This window comes from Chamaea fasciata, unplaced genomic scaffold (assembly GCF_029207755.1).
Source record: "Chamaea fasciata isolate MVZ Bird 193981 ecotype frontalis unplaced genomic scaffold, bChaFas1.0.hap1 SCAF_2, whole genome shotgun sequence".
Taxonomy (NCBI): Eukaryota; Metazoa; Chordata; class Aves; order Passeriformes; family Sylviidae; genus Chamaea; species Chamaea fasciata.
The window spans coordinates 85,262,675-85,276,664 of NW_027094087.1; the positions used below are offsets into that span (position 1 = coordinate 85,262,675).

Sequence of the window (13,990 nt, forward strand, 5' to 3'; positions counted from 1 at the left end):
AAGAGTATTTTTTCACTTTCCTGTTATTCTGATACTTTAAGACTTCAGGCCATGACTTAAGAGAGTTATTGTTTTCATTATGAAAGGTTTAAGTAGAATCCAGTGAAAATATTCTTCATTTGATGTTATTTATCCTATTTGAAACATAAATTGTACTTAAAGTGTCTTTGAAATTTCTGGGGTCTTTGAAAGCATGCCTCTTCTTTCTGTAGCTGATGACAATGAGGGGGACAAAAAGAAAAAAGACAAGAAAAAAAAGAAAGGTGAGAAAGAAGAAAAAGAAAAAGAGAAGAAGAAGGGTCCCAGTAAAGCCACAGTTAAAGCCATGCAAGAGGCCTTGGCTAAAATGAAAGAGGAGGAGGAGAGGGCAAAAAGAGAGGAGGAGGAACGCATCAGACGCCTGGAGGAACTTGAAGCGAAGCGCAAAGAGGAGGTACCGTACATCTCACTCCAGGGACGGAATAAGGGAGACAGTCACCTTCGTTTGTCTGCTTGCTGGTGCAGTTAGTGAATTCATCCTTAATGTGTTTCTCATAAACAGAATATCCTTGTGCAGCTTTTGTGTAAAACATGCTTTGGAGTTTCTTCATGTTTGCTTATCTTTTCTAGGAACGATTAGAGCAAGAGAGAAAAGAAAGAAAGAAACAGAAAGAAAAAGAGAGGAAGGAGCGTTTGAAGAAGGAGGGAAAGCTTTTAACAAAAGCTCAGCGAGAAGCCAGAGCCAGGGCTGAGGCTACTCTTAAACTACTCCAAGCTCAGGGTAAGCTGTATAGTTTAATAATAATTAAAACCAAACAGAGCCAAAAATACCCAATCAAACTTTATATCTGTTATTGCTCTGTGTTTATTTTTTTTTCCTGTCTGGAGCTAGGAGGGCAGGTACTGAGTGATTCCATGTAAAGCTGCTCTGTTGTCAAGGAAGGCAGTGTGTGGCCCCCCCTTCCCCATCATTTTTTAAGTAGGTTTAGGTGCTTGTATTTTTATCTTACATTGTGAATATCCAACCTTTTAATACAGTCTACTTGCAGTTTAAAGATGTTACTTGTGGAACTTAAGAAAAAGCACTTTAAGAAGTGGTGTAGTCTAAAGGCCAGGAAAAGCACGTGGGCTGTACTGAAGGTCTTGTAAGACCAGTGGTCTGGATCTTGTTGAATGAATGCACGTGCTCAGTTAGGCAAGTGCACTGTTTTGCTTCAAAAACAATGGGGGAAGTCCATGGAGAAGATACGTTTTTCTCTGGGATTTACCAGGAGTATGTAAGAGCTTTCCTGCTTTTCTGTGAAATATAATCTCCATTGAAATGAAGTAACATTGTCCAATATGTTGTAAGTAAAACATCCTAAATTGTTCTTGGTAACTGATTTGTGACTAAAAAAGAAAGTAATTTGTGAGTGCTGAGTGTATTTGTAGAGTTCACTATCTAACGCTTCACTGGTAGGTGGATGTATGCGTGTAGCAATCTTTGTAGCTTCTAAAATGTTTAGAGCTCTTAAACACGATCGAAGGCTGTTTCTCCTTGCTTGCTGCTGTAGCTATTAGAATCTATTTATGTGCCCCCACAGCTGGATTTTTGTCAGATCTGCAATATAAATCACTCAGAACCTGAAAAAAAAATTGAATGTGCAGCAGTAATTCAGTTTTTAATTTGTCTTTGCACCAAACTTCTGATTTTGATTAGAATCCCTTCATATATTACAGCACCCACCTCCTGATGAGGCAAAGATGAAGCTGGTGAATTGAACCTGGCATTATTTTAATACCTGAAACCATCAGTATTGTAAAATTAAAAAGCTTTACAACAAACCAAAATCCAAACAAACAAAACAAATCAAAAAACACAAACCTCCCCATAGAGAGCAAAAGGAAAAGTGTTATCTGCTGAACAACCTTAAGCGTTTAAGAAGAGTTCTGCCTGTGAACTACCCCAGATTGTCTGAAACTAGGACCATTGGTAGAGAGGTTTTAAATGAGATTTTGCATAGCAGACCTTAAATTGTTAATCTTGACATATGTGTTCATGATGTTTTATGCAGGTTTGTGATAACTTCAAACCTGCAGTCATAGAATCTGATTGGATTTGTTTATTTTTTGTTTCATTGCTATCCCCTTCCTCCAGTTATTAGCCTTCTTTTTGAGAGCAGTCAAGAGTATCTGAAGAACTATACTTCACTCAAGTTTTCTAGCTTTTCAATTCAGACTTTTAAAAAAGATAAAATATGCATTAAACCTACTTTCTACTCTTTCTTCCTCCATCTTCCAATTGTGGAAAACATGTTCTCATTTAAACCAAAGTTTGTGTTTATGAATTACCTGGATTTTCTTTTTAACGTGTTTTTGGTTTGTTTTGCAGGTGTTGAAGTGCCATCCAAAGACTCTGTGCCAAAGAAGAGGCCAATATATGAAGACAAAAAGAGAAAGAAGCAGCAGCAGCCAGAAAATAAAGAAGGTGTAGTTTGCATATAGTGATACCTGATTGATCAGTCACATTTCTGGAAGTATATCTCAGCTAATCTTAAGCTAATTGCATTTCGGGGTTTAGATTTTCTAAATGTTGGAGATGTAGAGGGTGTAAAGGCCTTTTACAAATGTCATGTTGAATGCTTTGTGTGCATATGTAGGTTGAATATAAAGTAATTTAAGTAATATTGACATATAATTAAGTCTGAGTTTTTCCCAGGACATTGATCCTAGTTTTAGTAGTTTCAAATTGGAGACAGGTGGACAAATTGTCAGCGCCTGGGTGCAAGTTGTTCAGAGCAGTTCAAAAAGCTTGCATTTTTGAAATCTTAGAATTTATTGCACTGGTTAGATGTAGGTTGAACATGTCAGTTTTTTACTTTTGTGGTTTGTTACTTTCCTCTTGGGGGATTACTTTCAGATGAAAATTTCAGATGTATTTCTTACTTAGGGTTTTTTTGGGGGTGGTTTTTTTTTTTTTTTTTTTTTTTTTTTTTTTTTTTTTTTAAATTTGACATTGGTTATGTGCCTGCTTATCACTTATGGAATGTGTGTAAAAAATTGAAAATGGTGCTTATCCAAATTGTATTAGTAATTTTTTTTTTTTTTTAAACTTTTCATTTTTAGTGGAACAGTAGGGGAAGTGTGGGTGGTTGACTAGTATTATTTCATTTTCTCTTGTCTTTTAAAGATAGTGAGAAGATTTTAATGTCAATCACTGACTTATCGTATAAACCTATTCAACTGCTTAGAAAGCCAAATGTTTTCCAAATGAGCTGGAGTGGAGCTGTATGTGTAAGTCAGTCAATTTGCACTTTGAAAGTATGCAGCAACCAACTTCCTGTCTTGCAATTTCAGAAAGTCTGGAGGTAACTTCCCCAGCTGAAGATGTTGTAGAGCTGGAAACACCAGTGAAAGAAGAGGCTCCTCTGCCTGTAGATCCAGGTTGGTGGTAATGCTAATAAGTTTCAAGCACTTAAGGTTGCGTGTCAGTGCTGCATGATAGTTATCATACCTTGCTGGATGGGGCTGAATGGCCATCCTGTCTTGAGGTAGTTGGGTTTTTTTTTGTTTTTTTTTCCCTTTCTTAAGAGACAAACTGATGACGTTTTATGGAGTAAAAGGTATGAAGCTTCAAAATGGGTGTGTAAAGGTCCCTTGTTCTGGGTGAACTCCAGAGTTCAGTTGGCTTAGTCAGTTATCTCAAATGAGCACATTCAGTGCCTTATTTGCTCCCTTGACTTCTCAATTGCTCTTACAAGTCTGTTTTGTCAACAGTTATGTGGAGGTAGGGAGGAAATATACTGATAGTGCAATGTTCACAGTGATTGTTTTCTTTATTCCAGATGTTTTGCTTTCACAAGTGCTGAATGCAGACGATATGTGTTAGCTTGTGAAACTGAATTATCAGAAAATTTGCTGATCAGATTGTTGCTCTCATCTTTGCCTACACACAGTACTTGCCTTGTAAAAATCACATTGTGCTGGACTTTTGCCTCAGCAAGGAGACTTTTAATTTTTACCCTTATTCTTAAATCAGACAAATACTGACAAAATGTGCAGCTTTTGAAAACAAAGCTGAATATATCCTGAGATTCTAGCTTGACTTATCTCATGATTGAGATTCCATTGCCTTAAGAGAAGGGCTCACTGGCAGAACATTGGTTCCTAGCTAATATTCTATCAGTGTGGAACTTAGTCTTCATTTCAGAGAGCTGGAATTTATGACACATGTGCTGCAGCAAATATATATTGTATAATGCCTGTTCTGGAGAGGGTTGTACTTATGCATTTTTCCATTTGTCTCTTACGAAGAGCTGCAGTCTTTTCATAAATCTTACTGAATTCCTGCTGAATGAATATATTTAATGCTTCTGGAATCCATGGTGTAATTCTGTTAAAGCTCCTGGTGTCCCTTTTATAGACAATTTGTATATTCTCACTAGTTAAAATTCTACTGTAACTTTTGTATTCTTGTTTCTCTGCCACTTTGTTACGCATGGTGACTGTTGATTGGGCAGCTCCTTGCAAGGATGGTGACTGTGCTGCAGGTTTGTGGGTCAGGCATTATGCAGGCACTGGCATGATATGCAGACAGGAACTAGATGAGTAGGTTTTCTGTGTCTTCCACAAAAGTTTGTCTGGGCAAATCGCTACATGAATTTTGTGGAGAGAATTGGAGATTATTTTTTAAGTATGCAGCATCTTGTTTTTATGGAACATGGAGATAATTCAATAGAATTATGGTAACAGCAAACTTGAAAGTTGCAGTTGTCAGTGTGTCTAAAGAAGGGGCATCTAAACATGTTACATGTTGCTGGACTGACTTTTTTTAACTTCAGTGTTGGGTTTCTTGGTTTCAGAAGAAAAGGAGGAAGAAGATGAAACAGAAGATGCAGGTCTGGATGACTGGGAAGCTATGGTTAGTGATGAAGATGGAGAGAAAGGTGGGCATGTAAATACCAAATGTATGTTTTTTTATGGTTAAGGGGCTTTGGGCTAAGTTTTCTGTTTCTATAGAAAACAATATTTTACTTTGATTTTTCCTCTGCTCTGATAGATAAATTGTGAGGTAAGTATGATGATAAATACATATAAGAAAAGCAAAGCTTATCTCAAAAGCAGAGCTTTCAGAAGCCACACAGCTACTGCTTAACCCTTTGGAAATACTCTTATGTCCAGTTACCATCTAAAATAAATGGGTTGTGATTTTTTGTCCTTTTTTATGGGAGTAAAAATCCTTTTCTTTAATATGTGCTTAAACCATCTCTGTGAGTTTGGGGAAAGCTTTTACCTGGTATTGTATTTCTCTAGTAATCATTTCAAAGCTGTAGTATTTTTATTACTTGAATCTGGCATCATCTAGGAGAGTACCCCTGCAAGAAGGTTTCAAAGAAGTGGGGGAATAAGATGGTGTGAAGGTTAAGTGTGCATGTCTTATAGTAAGTTCTCTTCTGCAAGGAGAGGCTGAAAGAATTGGGATTGTTCAGCCTGGAACAAGGAATGCTTTGGGATGACCTAGTTGCAGCCTTCCAGTACCTAAAGGGAGCCTACCGGAAAGATGGAGAGAAACTATTGAAAGAGCATGGAGTGACAGGAAAAGAGGAAGTTGATTCAAACTGACAGTAGGTTTAATTTAGATATTAGGAAGAGCTGCTTTACTGTGAGGGTGGTGAGACACTGCAACAGGTTGCCCAGAGAAGCTGTGGATCCCCATCCCTGGAAGTGTTCAAGGCAAGGTTGGATGGGGCCTTGAGCAACCTGGGATAGTGGAAGGTGTCCCTGCCCTTGGCAGGGGAGCTGTAGCTAGGTTGTCTTTGAAGTCCCATTCAGCCAAAACCATTCTGCAGTTCTGTGATATGCTTTTTTGAGAGGCAGGTTTAGAAGAAAGGAAAGAATTTCCAGAACATACGTATTCCTGTGCAGGTATGCCAAAGGCCGTATTTTGTCTGTACTCAACAGCAATGTTTATGGGGATCTTAGGGCTGTGCAACAGTGCAGGGATAACTTCTCAGATACTTTCTTCCAGTGCTGGGGAAAAGCGTATTTCTGTGAGCTGTCCTGAACAGGAGTTGGTTACTGGACTTAGTGTTTCCATGATGTCTTCGTTGTTTCTTATGCCTAAAGACTATTTATTCATCAAGTATGTTTTACTTGCCTAGACTTCTGACACCTGTGCTTTCAAGTGTAATACTTGATACACAGTTACATACAGCAGAATGGATTTCATTCTATCACAGGTGCGTTCCTCTGGTGCTTTTGAGTTCTAAGGGCTGCTCGCCTTCTTGAATGTTTTGGTCTGGCACCACTGTCCTGGAGAGGACAGAGCACTTCTTATTGCTTGCATTTGAAGGCTCTGCCAATGGGATGCAGAAAAAGAGCCTTCCTGGGAATTAGGTTTAGTGTATTACTAAGCTGAGGGACTATGAGTGTAGCAAGGAAATGTAACTAATCTCTAAGGGCAGTGAGCCTGCCAGCAGTGTTGTGAAGAGGAGAATCCATGGTTTTAAAATGATCATCAGCTTGCCACTTTAAATTTACAGGGAATTATAAATGGGAAGCTTTCTAAGGAAGAACATTACTTTCTGATAATTCTTTTTGTTTGTTTATTGAAGAATTCCTGTGAAAAATATTAATCTTCTCTGAACCATCTGAGAGAACCTGAAGATGAGAAAATTTTTTTTTATGGGTGTAAAAGAGACCATTTGTTCTGATTGTTATGTCTGCTTAAATGTGCCTTCCTGATCAGTAGTGTACAGAATCCATGTAGTAATGATCTGGAGTATTTTGGCTTTATTAAAAAGGTGTTGGTGCATTATTCCTTTATGAAGGGCACATGACTTTAAAGAATGTTTGAGTGTTTGCAAATAATGTTAAACGTAAGTGTGCTGATAATATTGTTCTTCACCCCACCCCAGACTTGCTTTGCTTCTGGATTTGAAACACAAGCCAGCAACTCTGCACGTGGAACTTTTTTTTTTTTTTTTTTTTTTTTTTTTTTACATTGCAAGTTGAAAAATGATCTTGACAAGCACTTATTGTAGAACCTACTCTCAGTCCTCATTCTTCTCTGGTAGTCTCTCTTGCTTTTTGGTGCCATCTTCCCCCAGAAACATGAACTTAATAGAGAATTTTGACTTTACCTTTTTTTTTTAGCAGAGAGCAAACCTGTCCATATTGAAGTCAAAGAACAAAACGAAGTGGATGAGGAAGAGGAGGAGGAAGACGAAGAGGAGGAAGAGGAAGAAGAGAGTGAAGAATCTGAAGATAGTGATGGCAGTGAAGATGAAGATGAAAAGACTTCAGATGAGAGAGAGCCAGACTCCCAAGCTATTGGAAAACAATCCATGGAAAAAAAGCCTAGCAAGGATATCAGCTCTGATTCTGAGTATGACTCTGATGATGACCGCACTAAGGAGGAGCGTGCTTATGACAAAGCTAAACGGAGAATTGAGGTATTAAGATACACTTGGGTTCTTGCGTTGTATAAGAAACAGATTAATTTTTAGTTAGTTTTGTCAAATTTGTCAAAATGGTGGTTGTGTCAGGGCTAATATTTAAGCAGGTTCAGAAATTGTGTTAATAAGGAAAAAAAAATACTTGGTTTTGTCTGAAGATCAAGTATTTGCTTTTAGGTAACTTGACCACCAAGATGGCAACTTCAGTGTTGTTCCCCTCCACCTCTATATCCCTCCTGGAAAAAGAAGCTTTTATTCTTTACGGATAGATATTTTCAAGTTTTAAAAGATATGTCTAAACTGTTCAGTGCTTTCATGGCTGCTAAATGTTCTTGGTTTCCTCACCCAAGATGCTTGTTCAGAATGCACCATCAGCAAAGCTACTGTTAGTGGATATAACAACTTAGCCTACTAGACTGTAACAAGAACAACCAAACAAAAATGTAACTGTTAGTCAAAAGTTTTTGATTTACCAAAAGAGGGATGACAGACCTTAAATTGCCTTGAAACTGTAAGTCCCGCAGCCAACTCTGTGTTTGTGTGTATGTAATCAAGTCAAAAGGAGAGCTGTGGTTTTTGGTTTATACTCACCAATTTTTATGTGTCTTTTACATAGAAGCGACGAGCTGAAAACAGCAAAAACATGAACACTGAAAAGCTCAGAGCACCAGTTATCTGTGTCCTGGGGCACGTAGACACAGGCAAGACCAAAATTCTAGATAAGGTAAGGTGTGGAGTGTGAAAGCACTGCCTGTGCCTCTTGTTTATGCCTGTATTTTTTTGGTTGAAGACAGAAAGAATTAGAGTGTGCTCAGACATAGCTTTAGTCTCTTACATGTGAGTATTTCTGGTCTTTTTTTGTCTTTAGCTCCGCCACACTCACGTGCAAGACAGTGAAGCTGGTGGTATCACTCAGCAGATTGGTGCAACTAATGTTCCTCTTGAAGCTATTAATGAACAAACCAAGATGGTGAAAAATGTAAGTTAAAACACTTCAACAACTGCATCTTAAAAAATATGAAATGTTGACTAATAAAGGCCTTGTGAGATTTCCTGACACGGACAGATGTACTTTCCCCACTCTCTAATTTTGGGGTAGATTGTTTTTTAATTCCTATCATTCCCCCAGCAAAGGGGAGGCTATCTCATTTTTCATACATTTGATTTCAGTTAATGCATTGCTGTCTCTTCAGAAAAACATGCAAATACTGTTTACTCTGTTAGGGACAGTGCACACATGTACACAGACTGCTTGCTTGTCAGTATTTTGATTGTAAATTGAGACCCTTGAAACCTCTTGAGTATATTTTCTTTTAAAATCACTCTTTGCTCTATGTGCTGAAATTGGGCCAATTCCTGGGTGATGAATTTTACCCTGTTACAGAAATAGTAACTGTTCTGTATCATTTGTTTCGGATACTATGTCCTGTTTTGCTTGCAGAAGCAGCTGGCTGAAAAGCCTTGGTGTAGTAATGGCTTTTCCCAAGATTTTATTCAGCTTAGTAAACATGTAAACTTAGGGGAGAGGAGGAAATCATCAAGACAAGGATGGTACACCTTACTATGCTGAAATGTTTTTTTTTTTCTTTGGGCTGCCTTGTCTTACAGATTTGAGCTTAGCTTGTGGCTGGTTGATACCTGGAGGAATGTGCTGCATCATTTTTTTAATGTTGAAATGACTGTTGACTGATCTTGTTTATAGAGGGTGCTGGCCTTAAAATAAGTGTCTGGATTTTTGAAGTGCAGACTGTCAGTAATGTTGCCAGCTCTTATTTTGTTCTTTTTTTTTCCTACTTGTGTAATTTCTACAAGATGGCTAATATTTTGAAATGTTAGTTTGACAGAGAGAACATAAAAATTCCAGGCATGCTGATAATTGACACTCCAGGACACGAGTCTTTCAGGTAATGTTTTTTCACGGTGTTGTACTTCTCAGAACTGATGGCAAAAGCATCTGGAGATATTTTTAGCAGTGTGAGGTCTCTGCCTAATTCATTGTTTAGTTCTCACTTTAAAAAAAAAGTCCAACAAAACCAACTTAAAGTAGAGGAATTAAGTGGATTTGCTTCATTTGCAAGTGCTTTTTGTATCTGGTTAATTGCTGGCCTTTTATAGCTGATTAATTTTCTGTCTTCGTGCCAATTGAGCCATGAATGTCTGAAAAAGCATGTAAATAAATAGTTAGTGTAAGAGGAAAGCAGGAAGCTAGCTGGAGGAAAAAAGGTGAGGATTTCAGGTGACCTAAGTAGTCTGCTATGAAAAATTAAAACTTTTGTCTTAGTCTCTCATTCGTAGTGTCTCAGTTAAGGTAACTGAGTTTGTAAGACTGGAAGTTATTAATTACACAAGTCATCTGAGTGTTAGCAGAGATCAAATGCATTCTAGGAACACCAGTGGCATGCAGGCAAGCCACTGAATCAGCTTTCAAGGGTAAAACATGACTGAACTCGCTGAGGTGAGATCTTGGGTGAAATCTCAAAACAGAAGGATTAAGACTTGGATGTGACATTTTTCAATAAAAGCCTTGTAAGCCTTGAAATGCTGTGTTGTGGGGCACTTGGTAATGTTCAGGTACAGTGGCATGGTACCTCTTACAGCTCTCCCTCTTCTAGCCAGAAGTTAACAAACCTTTGTTTTGGTGACAAAGATGGGATAGTCTCTTTACGTTGTATTGTATAAAATTGTGATAGTCTTAGTGTTTGTGCAGTATATTAAAAAAGTCTTGTTCAGATTTTATACTCCTGCATTTCACTTTACTGTCTCAATTGTTGCTCAGAAAATAATCAGAACATATCTCACATTGTAAAAATATATAATAATATGAAAGTTTTCAGGAGAATAATAGTTTCTTAGTTTTGCTTCCAGATTCTTTAATGTATTTTGTTAAATGAAAATTACGAAGTGTCATTTGAATGGGTTACATTTTTTTGAGGGGAAATAACTAATGAGCTTTAGCTTTTTGTTTGTTTGTCAGTGTAAGTTTGACATTGTATCTGGTGTTTTTATAAAGGTTCTGTTGCTAAATTACTGATTTTTTCTTTTTGTCTTTTAATGTCACAGCAATCTAAGAAATAGAGGAAGCTCACTTTGTGATATTGCTATACTTGTAGTTGACATCATGCACGGTTTGGAACCACAGACAATTGAATCAATAAATCTGTTGAAATCAAAGAAATGCCCCTTTATAGTAGCTCTCAATAAGGTAGGATAGATTTTTATCCTAATAGTGTATTTCTCCACTCTAATAGTGCATTTGGCATTTGACAATTGTCTGTTTTCTTCCTTGAACTGAAATTGTTTTGTATAAAATCTGAAGGGGTGGTTCTTGGGTCCTGTGTGGTGCATTTTTTTGTGTCCTTGATACCACAATGACTCTACAGGAGCTTTGCAGAACAATCAGTTCTTCTTTGAGTCCAGACTGGTAAATTTTGTTGCCTTATGTAACTTCTGTGTATCATTCACACTTCTGGAAGTTGTACTTCAATTGTGGGGTTTTTTTCCCCTTGTGCCTACTTACATAGATATGTGTGCATTTTCTGATAAAATTCCAACACAAGCTTCACATTGACCAGACATACTTTTTTTTAACCACTGATACTGGTCAACTGGGCTTGAAGACAAGATGACTTTAGACCATGGAGCAGTAATGTTGATCACTGGTGGGGAAGTGTTTTGGGCTTTGCAATATTAGATGGAAAATTAGCCAGTTATTTTCAGCCCTGTTTTTAGAAATCTTCTGCATGAGAAAACATGCTGCCTGTTTGTGATGACTGTGAATTTTATTTATATATATATATATATATATGGAAATTACTCATGTCCAATGACTTTGGGAGCCGTCTGACATGCTGCCAGAGAGCTGTCAGAAGGCTATTTGTGTGCAGTGTAAAATTTGCAGTATACTTCAAAAAATGAAAGGAGCATTAAGATTTGAAGGTGGTTGGAACTGAGGAGGACATTATCTCTTTGCCAAAACCAGCTACTTTTTGAAAGAATGCAGACAACCTTTGTGATGGAGAGGTGTCCAGGCCTTAGGGCAGAGTAGAAGAGAGTTCTCTCAGTCAGACCCAAAGACCTGACTGTCATTCATTGCCATCAAAGGCCTACAGTGAGCCTGAAATTAAATAGCTAAGTGCTCTTGCATTTTAAGTTAAACTTGTATTATTTGACCAGGTTATAATCCATTTGCTTAAGATGTAGTTTTCACTTGTACAGCAAATAGAGTTTTGGGCTGAGTCTGTCCTGCTTAGGCAGCTGTCTTGGGGAAGTGTTTTTGAGCTACAGCTGTGTCTTTTGAACATCCCCAGTCAGGTCCCTTCTCTGTAGCAGGATGGGAAAGGGCCCATATTTACCTGAAAATTTTAAAAGATCTTAGTGAAACTAGTGTAGTCTCTTTTCAGTAAAAACCACAAACACTTCTGTGGTTTTGGAGTGGTTTTTTTGTGTGTATGTGAATCTATAAACAGGTCTCTTCTGAATGTTTTTTTTTTCAACCTTGGTGTAATTTATGCATATAAACTTTTTCCATATGAAAAAGATTACTATAGCTTGAATTTTTAAAATCTGAAGTAATATTTCTATCCTGTAATACTGCCTGACATAAACAGAGCTAAATATAGCACCTAAAGCAAATAAAAATGCTTTAATTTGATTACTGGAGCAAATAGATGGATAGCTAAGTTGGTTGACAAAGTGTTTCTCACTGATGATGTGGCATAAGCATAAAGACACTCTTTAGTAAGCTGCATAAGATGACATACTGCTGTATTTTCAAGATTGATAGGTTATATGACTGGAAGAAAAGTCCAGATACAGATGTAGCTGTCACCTTAAAGAAGCAGAAAAAAAATACCAAAGATGAATTTGAAGAACGTGCAAAAGCTATCATAGTGGAGTTTGCAAAACAGGTAGGTTGGAATATTCAAGGTTCTTTGCTTAAAAGTGATAATAAAGGGGGGGGTGAGTGAGTGGTGTGGTTTTTGGGTTAGTGGGTGGTTTTTTTTTTTGTTTTTCCCCTTTCCTCAAAACAAGTTGGAATATCAAGAAAACTGTTGCATCTCTTTTGACACATCGATGTTAACCTCTCATCAACCAAACTTCGGGGTTTTTTTTGTTTTTTTTTTTTTACATTTTGCATAATTAACTGCTCCATCTTTACTGCTGGTTTGGAGAAAAATAGCTAAGTGCTGTGCCTGGTCAGTGGAGTCATCAATAGCAGATGTTGTTTTCTGTCATTATTCTCTTTTTCTTTGGGAATAGCCTGAGAGAATCCCATCTGTCTCTTTTTCTCTTGGATACTGGCAGGGTACGAATCACATCAGTTCTGGGAACTTCCTCTGTTGGTGGCATACAACGCTGTCTAGAGGCTAGATGGGGTAATGAGCTTTGTGGAATTATCCCACACTGCTTCCAAGTGTGGATTGAGGCTTCATGTTCCATAGCATGCTGTCAGTAACAGTGCTGGCGTTTTAAATTGGGATTTTAAAAATGCAGTGGTATTTGACTGGGGTTGAATGTTACTGTCAGTGCTGATGTGTGTATGTGCTTTTCCCTGTGTAACTGTTAATCCTGATTCCAGGGCTTGAACGCCGCCTTGTTTTATGAGAATAAGGATCCCCGCACTTTTGTTTCTCTTGTACCTACCTCTGCTCACACAGGGGATGGCATGGGCAGTCTGATAGCTCTTCTCGTTGAGCTCACACAAACCATGCTGACCAAGAGACTGGCTGAGTGTCAGGAGCTAAGAGCTCAAGTCATGGAGGTAATACAGCAACTCTTTCTTGAAATTCATACAGAAATTTCTCCCTTCCCTGCACCCTTTGTTCTGGTAAAAAAAAAGAGTGTTTCAAGTGCTTAATTAGTAAGTAACTTTTTTTTCTCCTTTCTTTCAGGTTAAAGCACTGCCAGGCATGGGCACTACCATAGATGTTATTCTGATTAATGGACGTCTGAGGGAAGGAGACACCATTATTGTTCCTGGGGTAGAAGGTCCTATTGTAACTCAGATTAGAGGTCTGCTGCTGCCTCCTCCTATGAAGGAGCTACGAGTTAAGGTATGGCAGCCTGTTACTGTACTGACATTTAGAAGAGGGAAAAAATACATCAAGCTTTATAAAAAGGGAATGTAGTAGAACATGGTTATATTCATGGTATCTAAAGGGGGCTTCAGGGGGAATGCAGGGGACATCTGGTGTCTTTTGCAAAAATGAATGTTCGTGTTGGGGTGCGTGTTGTCACAGCAGTGGCAAAGAGAACCATTGAGGAATTACCTTGCAGTGGGGATTAGGATGTGTATGCTTTAATAAGGGATTCAAGTATGTGGCTCCATGTGAGAGGGAGATCCCCATCTTAAATGGAAACCAGAGTGTACTGGTACAGCAACTTCTGAGTTAAAGTTATAATATTAGAGTAGAAGTGGTTTTTTAGTAACAAAAATCATGTGCACTCACATTTGAGAAAAGTGAATACGTGAGTTTCTAGGTCTTGTTGGTGACTGGCAGTGACCAGGACTTCTGCAGAATCTGCAGCCTCTTGGCCTTTTCAAAGAGTTGTTGTAGGTTTTGCTGCCCTAGTCT

General features: G+C 38.0%; 1 protein-coding gene across 5 annotated transcripts in view; it reads left to right on the forward strand.

Annotated features, from left to right (window-relative positions):
- EIF5B (eukaryotic translation initiation factor 5B) overlaps positions 1-13,990 on the forward strand; it is a 35,921-nt gene that overhangs the window by 14,420 nt on the left and 7,511 nt on the right. For 3 of the 5 annotated variants that reach the window (XM_066176576.1, XM_066176578.1, XM_066176580.1), the window contains 13 exons: positions 213-433; positions 610-760; positions 2,351-2,446; positions 3,316-3,402; positions 4,821-4,904; positions 7,114-7,412; positions 8,032-8,139; positions 8,284-8,394; positions 9,252-9,319; positions 10,476-10,617; positions 12,191-12,322; positions 12,994-13,176; positions 13,307-13,468. In XM_066176576.1, the coding sequence (XP_066032673.1) occupies positions 213-433; positions 610-760; positions 2,351-2,446; positions 3,316-3,402; positions 4,821-4,904; positions 7,114-7,412; positions 8,032-8,139; positions 8,284-8,394; positions 9,252-9,319; positions 10,476-10,617; positions 12,191-12,322; positions 12,994-13,176; positions 13,307-13,468 (1,844 nt within the window). The remainder of the gene's footprint in view (positions 1-212; positions 434-609; positions 761-2,350; positions 2,447-3,315; positions 3,403-4,820; positions 4,905-7,113; positions 7,413-8,031; positions 8,140-8,283; positions 8,395-9,251; positions 9,320-10,475; positions 10,618-12,190; positions 12,323-12,993; positions 13,177-13,306; positions 13,469-13,990) is intronic. The other 2 variants (XM_066176577.1, XM_066176579.1) reach the window with 2 other exon arrangements.